Genomic DNA, 13,785 nt, shown 5'->3' with positions numbered 1-13,785 from the left:
TGAAATGGAGTTGAAGCATTCTAGCTAAACTCTCGGCTTTTTATCTGAGGTCTGAAAGTTTTGAATGTGCTCCAAAAAATGCGTTTGCTATCCTATTCGAATCCATAACCTTGAGATTTTTGACTTCGGCTCTTTACCCCTTAATTACAGAGTTACACTCACAACCCGCAATATTTAATACTTCAATCTTTCTCCAGGTCAATGGAATATTTAACAATTTACTGCACTCAAATAAATTCAAGCATAAAGTATGATAATAATATAATAACTATAATAACAGACTATCAAGAAAAAAAAAACAAATATTCGGGGTTTCGCTTTACTTGCTCTAACCTTGTTAACCGGCAAGCTGGTTTTTTTTTCAGCAGCAAGCAGGTTTAAAAGAAGCGAAGAACAAAAGATGGCCGTGAGGCAGCACCAATTCTTGTGGTAGTTGTGTTGTCAGACTTTTTTCTTTTCTTCCTCTTCTCTTCTTCTGCGAAAAAAAACTCAAGTTCGTGGTATGTCGTGTTGTGTCGTAACCCCCCCTTTCCCCCAACGGGATTTTTGTATCTCTCCCTTCTTCCTCTTGTACAGTAGGTACGTCATCATCGTCAAGTTTAGTTAAGGTAGGTAGGTAAAGTACCTAGATAGATAAAACAGAAGATATACTGCTTGCTGTCTCTCATTGTGTGTGTTTGTGTGTGTACAAAAGCTCCCGTAAACGTAACCCCGTGGCCGCCGCGGGAAAACTGTCATTTTCGTTCTTCTACAGTCCCCCGCCATCCTCCCTTATTTTTTGGTTCATTCCAAAAAAAAGTTGCCTTCCTGTCATTTCTTATCCTGTATTTCCTCCCAGATAGTAGGTCATAAAGTCGTCAGTTTTCCAACCCAAATATAGAAAAAGAGGTGGTAGAAAAAAGGATATAAAAAGAACAAGTTTTAGCCTTCGGAACTGCTTGCGCGCATCCCGAAGGTCGCAAAATGGGGGTACTAGCTAATTCTTTTTTTAAGCCAGACCTTCGTCCTCGGTTCGGAGGACAATGTAGAAGTGTACAAGGTGAATAGGTGAAGAAAGGTTGAAAAGAAGAAGAAGAAGAAGAGGGAACGGAAGAAGGAATGGTAAAGAGGTCGTAAATAAGTAGATGGCTGTTTCTCGGTAGCAAAATAGGGGGTATACATAGATAGGTATTACGTCGCCGTTTCGATTCTTCGCTCGTAGAATTGCCATTAAGAGGTGGTGGACATGAACACCAAGTCGAATCTTAGAATGGGTGAAAGATAAAAAATAGTTGCATGCGCAAAATGCGTAAAAGATGGCGGCCGGGATAAAAAGAAAAGAAAGAAGAAGTCAAGACTTGGAAAATGGTATCAATGGTAGTTAATAGTAGATGAAAAACGCCGGCGCCATGCGAATTACATGCTGAGTGAGATAGATGCGGGAAGAATCCAAGAAAAGAAGAGATAGGTGGATAGATAGAAGATGATGACGATGCGTCGTATATAGTTCGAAAACGTCAGATAGGAAGAAGAAGAAGAGAAGACAATTTGTGAATCTAAGCGTCGCTTCGAAATGAGGAGCGAGCGGCCCGGCTTATCCAAATCCAAGTTTCTAAATCATCTCGCTGGCGTGAAGACCGCTGCCGTACTCGCGCTCCTGGTACGCGGCGCGCACCTCGCGGGGGTGGCGCTCGACAGACTGCTGCAGCTGCTGGCTGGCGGGAGAGGCGAAGCCGCTGCTGTGCAAGCTGACCGGCGGCGGGACACTCTCGTAGGGGATGCTGGCGGTGTCGGGGGACTTGGTCCTGTTGCCGAGGATCGAGCCCGTGCGGCCCCGGCTCGCGGACCGCATCCGCTCCGCCGCCCGGCTGATGCGTCCCGCGATGCTGTTGTCTCCGAAGCCGCGGTCGCCGAAGCTGCGCCCGCGGCTGTGCCCGTTGCGCGAGGTCGGCGAGACCTGGGGGCTGGAGGCTTGCGGGGCAGGTTCCGGGATCTGCACGACCGCAGCGGCGTTGTTGTCGTCCGAATCGTCCATTACGATCTCGATGGTACCGGACCCGGCAGGCTGAGCACCGCCGTAGATGGTCGGCCTGGCGCCTGGGATGGGCGCAGGGGGCGGTGGTGGGGGGGTCGCCAGGTGTTGAAGCTCCTTTAAGACTGGCGGCGGCGGAGGCGGAGGGGGGATCTGGTCGTCTCGGGAAGCCTTCCTCGAGTGTCTGGCGGACCCTTCCTTCTCCTCGATACCAGGCAATCCTCCGTTGACATCTGCACTCATCTTCCTTACCGAGAGAGATCCCCTGCGGGGTGGCTGGTTGCTAGCCTGCATCCCATGGTGGTGGGCCGAGTGGGTGAATTGAGGCGGGTGCTCCTCCGGAATAGGGGCGGACATGCACCGCGCGATGTTGGGTCGCGAGGGGGGAGAGTACACGGTTGAAGGAAGGAGAGTCAGCGGCGGTGGTGCCTCTTTGTCCGAATACCCATCTGACGATTTCCTAGGCGACTCGGCTAGCATAGGTGGCGACTTAGTTGGCGAGTTGTTGGCAGGACGGTTGGGAGATGACTGGCCAGAAGAAGGTGGCGATGGCTTAGTGTAGACAGTAGGAACTGGCGGTGCGCCTCCAGCATGTTTACTTGACGTGAATTGCAGACGCATGGCCTTCGGTGTTGCTGGTAGGCCAATCATAGGCACAGTTCCACTACGCGAGTGGGAGCTTCTGTGGGGGTCCGCGGTCTGGCTCCTAATGGGCATGTCCTTGGGAGGTACGAACGTCGTCTGAGGCAGTTCGAGGATACCTGGCGTGCGGGACACAATTGGGGAGAGCTCATCCGGGTGAGGGATAGGGGGCGCTGAAGGACGACGCGCAAGGGACTTGCGGCGTTCTTCTAGTTCGCGGGCTGCGGCCTCCTTTTTTAGCTGTCTCTCAACAGAAATCAACTTCAGATCTCCAGCTCGAGCCTCACCTGCCGGCTGTTGCGGTGCTGGCGGAGGCGGAGGGGGGATCTGTCTGATGGCTATCTGCGTCGGCTGGGCTATTGGCATCGGTTCTTGCTCGCCCGGGGTCTTGTTTCTCCTGCGACGACTCTCCGATCGATCCCGAACTCGGGAGACAGCTGGGGAAGACGGATCCTTCTGGCTGTGGTTACCGCTTCGGTTGTGTCGGTTTCTGAACTGTTCCTGCGCAGCAAGGGCGGCTCGGTAATCCCCTTCATCGTCGGACCCGTAGAACTGCATGGGAGCTGACATTGGCAATGGGGACGATGGAGATCTCATAAGGGAGCCATCGCCACGGCTCTTGCTTCTACCACGGAGGTCCAACGCTGGTGGTCGTCGTTCGTGGCTCCTTTGGCGGCCAGTACGGCTCGAAGCACGGCTAGAGATGCGAGTGGCTCGAGGAGGGGAAGTTCGTCGGATTTGGCTGGACTTACGAACTGTGGATGGCTCACGCTCACCGGAGTCGAACTCAATCGCCATGAATCTTTCATCGCTTATCCCCGATTCTGCTTGCTGTGGAGTGCTCAAGTTGATCAAGTCTTCTGGAGACATGGGCACGGGAGAGGTAGGAGAGTGTTTAGCAGGCTTGGGCGTCCAGTTTCGAGAAATACCCCTACCCCTATCTTCGGAATGTTCCCGTGCGTTGCCTTGGCGGGTACGGCTCCCTTCTCGGCTTCGAGCATTTTTGTCGTCCTGGCGGTGCCGGCTGCTTTCGCGGCTTCGCTGCTTCCTGGAGTAATGCTGTGCAGCCTCTAAGCTGTGGATATACTCGTTTAAGCCACGACCTCCTGCTTGGTTAGCTCGGTAGCCTCGTCCTGCGCTTGAGTTCGACGTGACAGAGCTAGCAATTGATCCTGGTCCACGGCGGCGAGATGGCCAATGGAAGCGAGTTGATGACGCTACAGATTGTTCCGGGGAGGTTATATCACCATTCATTGCAGACTCGAGAGAGTGAATCTTCAGTTCCATTCCCTCAGGCTTCCGCTCCCGGGCTCCATTTCGGCTAGCACGACCTTGTTGCATTAGAGCATTAAGCGACTGTGGTGATGGTGAGGGTGGTGGGGGTTCCTTTCGACGAAGGGAGTCCCTCATCATCATTGGGCTTGCAGTTGAAGCTCTTGGGACAGATAATCCGACATCGTACCGGTCATCAGCAGAAGGCGTCTTGGAGTGAGTGGCCCGGTGAGCCTGGCTCATTTCAGGAGCGTGATCAGCAGGAGGAGTTGGAATATTTCTGTCGCTAAGAAGGTCGCGGGGAAGGTCACGGTGCGGGATCTCGCCTATTGAGGGTAAACGCTGTCGTCCAAAACCACCAGGGGTAGTAGGCCTTGCAGAAGCAGGGGTGTTGTAAACGCTTCGTTGCGAGGGGCGAATGAATGCAGTGTTAGGCTCATGGCCACCAGGAGAAACTGCGGACTCAGCTATCGGTGTGACACCCGCAGCAATGGGAGTTTGACCTCCGTCGCCATTCGCAAAGAATTTCGACTTCTTCCCCTGATCACCAAAAGACGTGATCAGCTTTAGCGCTGAGGTCTTTGCGATACTACGTTGCGGTCCACGGTTAACGCCTGGAGGAGATAATGGAGGGCTCAGGATCTCTGGGATGCTCGCACTGATGTTCTGGAAGGTTACCTGAGCTGCTGACGGCGAGGTCCAGGGCTCAGTAGATTCTACTCCGGTGCATGCAAAGCTGTCAAAAACTGTTAGCGCGATGCTTTGTTAGCCATCCTCGTTGTTGTTAAACCTACCATCGAATCGCCAGTTGCTGTTGGCCATGCTGGACAGCGAACTCTCCCCACTTCTTAATCACTTGAGATTGTCGCTCCCACACGCCGGGGAAGAAAAGGCAAAGCAAGATGAGGGCTTCCATGTACTTCTTATGGGAGATGTAGATCTCAATAGCATCATTTGTGTCACCCATGCCAATCATAATCGTTGCAGCAGCATGTACGTCACCATTCTCTAGAAGGCGTTGAACGTACGCACGCCCAAGCTTGTGCTGGGAGGCTTGGCCGCCAATCCCGCTCAGAGCCAGCAACATCCAGTCCGATGAAGTCATGTTCTCTGACGTTGCCGTCATCACATCGGCGTCAATATCGCCGAGCCATTTCGCCAGGAGAATACGGCCAGGAGTACCCGGAAGATGACGTGCCATCTCATCACGAATAAGGTCTTCGATCTCTCCATTCCACCCAAAGATAATACTCAACATCTGCCGACGAAGGTCATCGTTAGTTAGGCGAGACTGATCCACCATGGCGTGCTTATAGGGGATATCGTGAAGTCGGCTCCTCGTGAACTTGAAGAGGTCATTGACCTTAGCTTCGTCAGGGCTGGGTAAAACTTCATTCCTTAGCCGAGATGGCCGACGATGAGAACGTGTAGACGAAGTCATGGAAGCGGAGCTAATGCTGCTAAGCGAGTAAGCGTCCCTATCAGCATATGGAGGCATGGCCGAAGATCGAAGCGAAGATCCAGCAGAGATGTAAGTATTCTCAGTCATACCACGTGATATGACCGAAGGCGGATATCGACCTCGAGTGCCAGAGCCGTTAGATGACATGGAAATGGTAGACGGAGGCCCCCTTGAGGACACAGGACTCGCTGTCCGGGACCTCTCCTGTTCAAACGTATCAGTGGTAGAGTCCGCCCCGCGAGTAAGCCTCGCGAATGGAGACATGTGATCATCCTCGCTTTCAGATATCTCGGCGTTAATGGGGATCGACGAATCCGACTCTGAAGTACCAATGATGACAACGCCCTGCTCGGGCTGCTCCTCGATGGAGACTGGCGGAGAGGGTGGCAAAACATTAGCAGGATGCTGGACGTTAGCAACCATCATCGATGGCGTGTTTAGGTCAAATTGCTGGACGGTGTTGTTGGCACCAAGGGTGAACAAGGTCGCACCGGGCCCGTACACGGCGAGGCCGCGGACATGATCAAGGGTCGGTATGCTATCATTAGTTACATGCTTTGTGCGAACATCCCATGAGAGGGTCTCCCTATAACGGATGATATCATCAGTATCATGCGAATTAAGCGCGCGCGTAGTCTGTAATTGGGCATGCATGAAAAGGGGGTGTAAAAAAATGAGCCTTACCCTTCTGAATACTGAATTATGCGGCCGTTCTTGGACCATCCCATCCAGTTGGGCCCATTGATATAATTCTCCGTACGCTTTAGTATCCTTACAACCTTGGCAGGGTCGTCGCTGTTGAACGACTTCGCCACGCTCCACACTCTCAGGTCGCCGTCGTTGGTCTGCACAGCCAACATATCTGATTTTTGGCGAGAAGATGAGGCATGCCATGCTAGATTTACGATTGGTGACGGACTCCTTGACGTGCTTAGGTTATGCAGAATTGTAAAACGTGGCTGAAGAGTTGCAATTAGTAGGGAGCCATTTTGGTACCTGAATGTGTGTTAGTTACGAGGCGTCCTAACGAGTTACACGAGATCTAGGGGACTAAAGACTATGAAACTTACCCAATGGCAAAGGTTCTACAGTCAGCCGCTGGGGCTAGAGCCGTCACCGGAATTTGGTCGATAGTTCGTGCTGAAATGTGCTCAGACGTAGTAGGCTCGAAGAGGATTACATTTCCTTGCGTATTGCCTTATTACCCATAATGTTAGTATGAGATAGACGGCTGAATCTGTTATTGGAAAAGAGAGAGAGAAAAAAAAAAGAAGACATACCAAATGCGACGTTTCCGTTCCGCATCCAAGCTGCGCATGTAAGAGTCTCATATGAAGCAAATCGTGCTACTTCGTCACCTGTCATAAGGTCCCAGACAATAGCAGTCATATCCGCATCGTAACTCACTACCAGTCGGCCTGCCCCAATTTCACTTTGCGTGTCCACGGCCAACAGATGTACCTCTGCCGAATGGCGTGTAAATCGCCTCTCGATCGTTAAGCTATCATGGTGCGCAACGACTACTGAGTTGCCCTCTGTTTAAGATGTTAGCCCCTACCCCTGAGCTAATGACGAAGTCCCCTCTCCCTACTCACGTCCATATAATAGCATCGAAGCTGTTGCTGCTGTCGGCTCAAAGTATCTAACGAGTGTCGTCGGTGATGTGAACTCTCTCGGTTCGGCAGCCACCTTTCCCTTTCTCGAAGAGCGCCCGGTAGAACTCGCGGGGGCATTACGATGCCGAGGCATCGTCTGATAGCTCGAGGACGACATTGGCAGTGCGAATTACCTACCCAGCATATTAATGTTACCGTAATATGAGGGGATATCCCAAGCTGATAAGGAATTGGGGTGGGTGGCTCTTTGTACACTTCGCCCCCTGCATGAGAGGAAAGAAGAAAAAAACGGTTATGGGAATAACTCACCTCAACTTGCGTGTATCTCCGTGAGATAATACTCTCCCAGTGTCCAAGCAAGCGGGGGCGCTACACAATTGGGTCCCCGAACATCACACGCAACACCTAAACCTGCCCGTTCCCGGAGATGAGTCGCCTTTTTTTCTTCCACGTTCCGCGTGCCAGGGCTACGGGGGAGTTGATACCACGGGAGAAACTAGAAGCGCAATTAGCTCGAGGACGGCGTGTCGTGTTCCACGATAGCACGCTGCGATGTTGCGCCGGCTCGGAAGGGTACTGATGCTCCTGTCTCTTCTTAGAAAACCCAAATGGGACGCGGGGGTGGAAGGGTATGTATTGTAGAGGTTGGAGGTTAAGAAAGGACGGTCTGAGGTGGAGAGAATCGGGTATGTCACACAGAGAGGTGTGCTAATCCGATTATTTCCTCGTGGGAGCGTGCTACAGTAGCGGCAGTGTCACTCTATATTTGAATCAGAAAAGGCTTGGAGAGGCCTGTCTGCTGCATCAGATCCTTGGGTCGTATACAAGGAAAAAGAAGAAACAGGCACGTTGAATAAGAAGAAGTAGAGGAACTGTATGCTCGGTCGAGCTTTGGGGGGGGTGTGCAAGAGCAAATAAGACGTGTATCGCTGTCAAGAAGTCCAGCGCCTAAAGAGGAGTTCTTCTGAGCTCTCAATGGCCCAGATCGCATATACTACGTAGTAAAGAACCGAGCGGCCATATCTAGAGCGGATACGGGTCCGGCTAAGCCTAGGTTTACATACATTGGCAGCATCTCGCAAGGGTCTGATCAGCCATCGCCTGCCGAATGAACAGGGTACCTAGCAAGGTGATCGAATCGTCCATGATACAGTAGTGCGATGGATCATGCAAAAGCAGGGGAGTTGCGGAAGGGTATTGTACATGTATACTTCGATATAATTAGCCTCAGCTGTTTCTCCTGTGTACCTCTTTTCGCAGGCACATACATTGAGGCTCGTCCAGCTTCGCCACTCGGCAGAGCAGCTGGAAATAGAGACTTGTACATATAACTACCTGGTATATATATATAAAAAAAGACATCAAAGTAAACGGCGACTCGGTGATTTTCATGCGTTTACTAAGCCGTTGAGTTGAAGCAACGGTCAAGGCGTGTCTGAGCGTATTTGAGAAGCCCACGCGAACGGTTATATCCAGAGAATGCAGTATGCGGGCTCCGGCCCCCCAGCCATCTCCAAAAGGAACATCTGGGGGCGGTTTGAAAACCCAGGGCGCAGTGAGCGACGACGAGGCATCCGAAGTCTCTGGTACATAGAAACCCAGCGAACATGGTTTGCGTAGCATGACTCTACTAAAGTGGCTACATCGTCGCCTGGAGGTATGAATGGCTGGGTATCCCTTATTTGAAGATGCTAGTTTAGAAACCTAGCGTAGGTAGATAGCAAGAACTCATTTGGCTATTATTCTGAGCTACTGAGGAGAAAGCAAGCTGTGACATGTGGTTGGGTAAAGGATAATGGGCAAGTGGGTTAGCATTGGACAAGTGAGAATGGGATGTTGACGAGCATTGTTCCTCGCAGTAGCGCCGACTGCAGTGAGAGGGCGGTTATGAAAGAGGATTGGTCCGTTGCCGGCAAGGGGTATTTGGAGCCGGGCGGGATGATTGGTTATAAAATATTTACTGGGGCTCGGCGCGGCGGCAAAAGAGAGTGACGAGGAACTTCGTTGGTAGACGGATGCAAGGGTTATCGACAACGATATCCATCTTTTTTTGTAATTTTTAATTTTTTTTAATTATCTGTTTTTTTATCTTACCATCAGTCTTACATACATACATGTAGGATACTACTACAGATACTACTACTAGGTACTACTAATTTCTTGATTAATCCCCTCCCCCGAAATGAGAGAAGAATTAACCTAACCTCCTTTTAGTATAACTACCTTCTAACCTAGTATTATAACCTATTGACATCATGATGGGGGTATCATGGCAGCATGGTAAGTAGTATGGATTTTAGTATGTGATATATGCGCTTTGACGTCCAATGCTTTTTTTTTTTTCATTTAACATAACTTGTTATTCTTCCCTTCTCCTTCTACTTATCCACAACTCTCTTTACTATTACATTATCTTCTCCATCGAACAATATCCAGTGGACCTATTTTCTTCAAGGATTACCCGTGAGACCTTGACAGGATGTAAACCTCCCGCATATATGACCATGAACTTATACCTTAAGCTACCCCACCACGCAAGATCATCCTATGTGCGCACCTGGAACGCCGTGGCTCTCGTTTCCTCACCGATGGGTGCCAGCATCCTACCCACGTTACTCACGTGTAGTACTCACTTTTGTTCCCGCACACTCAACCTTGACACTCATAAATCTTGAACCGAAGAGCAAGGAACACTGCGTCTGACGCTGTGCTGTTGCTGCTGTCGCTTCTGTCGCTTGTGTCGTTGCTGGCTGACGAGATGCTTCTGATGTTAAAATAGGAATGAGTACGGGGAAAATCGAGGCTGGTAGCAGACAGAGGTGGTGCCCAATTAGGAAGCATGGGTAAGATCCAAGTATGCATGGTATCTCGCTATGCTAGACACGCATTTCTACATCCGTACCCTTGGTACTATGTAAGTGAGCAAGATAATACCTTCTCTTTCGGCGTACATAGTAGCCATGCGATTCGGATGATACCTGCGCGGATAATGGTAGGCACACCTATATGTATGCCATAAGACCAACTCAAGCCTCTTAGAGCCTCGACCCCTCTGGCTATCAGGTTATCGCATCGTAACGACAGCGGCCTTAATATCTGATAGGAACGACGTCATCCGCCTATCCCCACAACGGGATGGCAGAATGGCCAGAAGTTGTCTTATGCAGCGCTTCATCAATTTAAACACTTGCACTCATGCGCAGGCCATCACAGCCGGCAACTCGCCAATGAGGCGGCATACCTGAGGACTTGTCGTACTACTTCCAGCAGACTCGTACGAAGGCGTAGATACTATATGTGAAATGCCTCACAATTAGTAAGATCGTATTTCATGAGCCCCCGTACGACCCAATGCCCAGGATCGGTTCGGGGGGTTGCATATTGTCGCGCATTAGGAACATTTCCATGTAAACCCCGCAAGGTCGCTGTTCTCGCGGCCAGCATTACAGGTAATCTTGCGACTTGAGACTAACCTAGAGAACTAATAACTTTGCGACTATGCTACCGAAGCGGGCAGCCTCACTCTAAAAAAGCTGGCTGCTGGCCGATTGCGCATTCTTGCTCGCCGCCAGCCCCTTGCATATTGTCATACCCAAGATACGATGAAATCCAGGGGAGGAAAAACGGTACTACCCGGGGATACTTATCGAAATTCCTTTCCCCTTTCCTTCTTACCTTTTCCACTCCAAATATCTTCTCTGTCAAGGTTCATTCGTACGTACTATGTAGTTACGATGCCATCTACCCTCCACCATCATCATGCCAGCAGCGCAACCAAACGATACAAAGCGAAATGACAAATGCTACGCTAGCTGTTGCAAGGCTGCGAAATTACTTGGGTCAGGTTTCTTTTAGAGCTGTGATGAGTATAGTATAGATACCTTTCCCGTTTCTATATATCCCCCTGACTCTGACAGCCAACCGACCAACCACGCTCTAATCTTTTTTTTATTCTTTTATTCTTTTATTCTTTTGGGTATATGGAACAACATCAGGCGCCTTTTGGTGGCTGACTGACATTGAAGCCAAAGTCCATTAGGCTCCTGTCAAAAAAACAAACCTAACGCTCTTAGTGCATACCTAACGCGTAAAATAGTAGAGGGCGGTTAGACGGGAATCTTGCTTTGGCTGGCGTCCCGATCCATCTACTCAGCAGGGACGGTCCGGTCGAATTCTTCATCCAGTTAAATTGTGGACTATTTAGTAGCGGGGAGTCTATGCACGTTGTACGTGATCAAGAAGTAAGATTTTTTCTCGAAGGAGCAGTTATCAGCAGCAAACTCTGCGGATGGTTCAAACCCTTGCCTTGCTCTAAGCTCGAAAGTCTACAAGCTTGGCGAATGTGATAGCTTGAACCTTTTCTACAAAAACAAGTAAAGACGTAACCCGGTTTTGTTTAAATCGTTCTCGTGCGGGGATAGGTCGGCGATTTCATCAACTCATCACGACTTGTCTCAAGTTGGGCATCACTTTTTTTTTTTTGTGAGCGCAACCCGATATTGGTCACGGTGAGATAGACCTCTTAGAGTTAAGAACCATCTTGTGTTCACCCCCGCCCTCATCACCTTACCCAGTCGCTAATCTTAGAGGCTGGGTCCGGTGACCTTATGCTGATCTGATGAACGCCAAGCTCTAGCGTGTGATAGGCTCTGGTTCAAGACATCGTGATAGAGTTCATCATTAGCGTGAGATAATAGAGACGCCACGCCGTTGAACAATCAGATTGTCAACCAGATTTTCTCGGTAAGACAAGACGAGGTCTTCGGGCTGCGCGTGTGGGGTACAGCTCCTAAGAGCTTCCTGAACCTCCTGAACTTTCTATCGCCATCCACTCTTATCGGGCATTTGAGCCACTGTGAGTCTTCCGGAGCTGCCACGATCGACTTAACCACGTCTCGATGCTCAACGGTGATCCTCGAAAGTTATCGTTTCATTGTGTGCGTCAACTTGCCCAACTACCCAGTGATGAATTCTCCGGCGGTCAAGAGCCAACCAATACCTACGATTCGGCCGGCGACAAAACGATAGTCGGTCAACGAACCGTAAACCTTCTTGATTGGTGAAAACCGCTTCACCGGGCCCATTCTCCATTTTCCATTCTCCATTCCCCAAATCCTCAGTCTGGCTCCTCCCCCCAACGTTGAAAGTTTTGACACTTGCTTCCGACGCCGGCCCATTCCAACTGAAATCCTTCCCGTCTCAAAATAGGGCCAAAACAGCATCATAACCCTAGATGAGGTTGCGGGATACCCTCTCGACTGCATCACTAGCTGCCTTAGCTACCTTAGCTACCTATTTCTGTAGATGCGCATCCACTCTGAGGTAGCTATTAAAACGGGATGCTCACCGACACCCACCCACCCACTCACTCACTTACAAGCTAAACCTCCGCCGACGTGCTTCGGGATGGACAGCTCCTTCTAACCCCACCGTCAAACAAGTCACAAAGACGTGATATTGTGTGTATACCATTTTACCTGTAGGTGCCACGGTAGGTTAGGGCAATGGCTTCTTGTTCTCCATCGCTATCTTCATCTCCATTCCCATCTCCACCTCATCCCCTCATTCTTCTCTTCCCTTGTAAGCCACACAACTTGATAAGGCAAGTCGATCCAGCTCCCCTCGTCTCGTTGGCGTGCCCAGAGTGCGGCCAGCGTTGGCCCTACACACGTACACACCTACGTACCTACCTACATACCTATATATATGATACTTAGAATAGAGCATTACCTATACCTTAGGTACATATGCGGGCGTATGTGCCCCCCCGTGTCCGTCAAAGGATGATCAGCGTACATCCCGCCAGTCCCGCCTGCAAAGATCTCCCACAGTTATTGGAAATATATGGGTAGGCTCCGCGACGCTATCCCCGAAACGCGATCCCGGGTGGCCAATTTTTTTTCTTTTACTGCTTTGGCATCCCTCGCGTTCTATGTACGGATTAGCAACGTTGTTCCCAAGATGGAATAAGACCGGAATAATAAAGTGCACATTGCCGGCGGTAGTTGGAAGACAATTAAAGACAATTACACATATACTATCCCGTACTATGGGAATTGATTAAATGGTCGGTATATAGGAGAGATTACGTTTCGAGACATGCGCTTTTTAATTCAGACATAGGGAATAAAGACTTGGCTTAGTTTGATATAATTAGTTGATCTTTAATTGTAGTTTTAGTAAATTTATCACAACTGTTTCTGTTCCTGTTCCGTCCTCACTAAAGGACACATTGTTGCTTGTGCTTGTGCAACCCCTTCTGGTATCAATGTTATGATATCCCCCATCCCAAAACACACATAGAGAGCATAGAGAGCATAATATATTTTTATGCATGCACCGACCAGCAAGTGGCCATAATGCCAATTGGCTCCATGCTCCCGACCCGGACTTTTCCTAGAAAAGTTTTGTGAAATTAATCCATTGTCCAAATCCCGAAAACCCGGGTCCCCAATTCGCGAATTGACACAAAATTTCGTCACCGACCCTTGTTCCGCGATACTATTAGGTCCGAGCTCTCAAATTCCAAACAGGCGGGTTTAACAACCATAACTAATTGAATTGAACCACGCCCCCTAGCTAGCTTAGTCGGAACTGACTAGCTTCCTCGGCTTCTTTTCCTTCCCTTCCTTCTCTTCCTTCCGGCCCCTCTTCCGCTTGACCGTCGCTCACCGCTCCCTTGTTATCATGGTGTAGTAGTGCAGTGTAATCTTCAGAAGACAAACAAAAAAAAAAAAAAAAAAAAAAAAAAAAAGTCTGGAATGGAATTGAATTGAATTTCT

At 49.8% G+C, this 13,785-nt stretch overlaps 1 protein-coding gene across 1 annotated transcript; it reads right to left on the bottom strand.

Moving 5' to 3' along the window:
- Positions 1-1,400: 1,400 nt before the first annotated feature.
- F4812DRAFT_173946 (uncharacterized protein) lies at positions 1,401-7,529 on the bottom strand. The gene is made up of 7 exons (XM_047929976.1): positions 7,313-7,529; positions 6,983-7,176; positions 6,668-6,922; positions 6,458-6,584; positions 6,072-6,383; positions 4,720-5,973; positions 1,401-4,661 (listed from the first exon to the last, which is right to left on the bottom strand). The coding sequence occupies exons 2-7, from the start codon at positions 7,158-7,160 to the stop codon at positions 1,592-1,594; spliced, it is 5,196 nt and encodes a 1,731-aa protein (XP_047793636.1). The 5' UTR covers positions 7,161-7,176; positions 7,313-7,529; the 3' UTR covers positions 1,401-1,591.
- Positions 7,530-13,785: the final 6,256 nt, after the last annotated feature.

The sequence above is a fragment of the Daldinia caldariorum genome, assembly GCF_022478825.1.
Source record: "Daldinia caldariorum strain CBS 122874 unplaced genomic scaffold F4812scaffold_2, whole genome shotgun sequence".
Lineage (NCBI taxonomy): Eukaryota > Fungi > Ascomycota > Sordariomycetes > Xylariales > Hypoxylaceae > Daldinia > Daldinia caldariorum.
The sequence above is the reverse complement of the archived record's forward strand: the minus strand, read 5'-3'. Positions and strand labels throughout refer to the sequence as shown.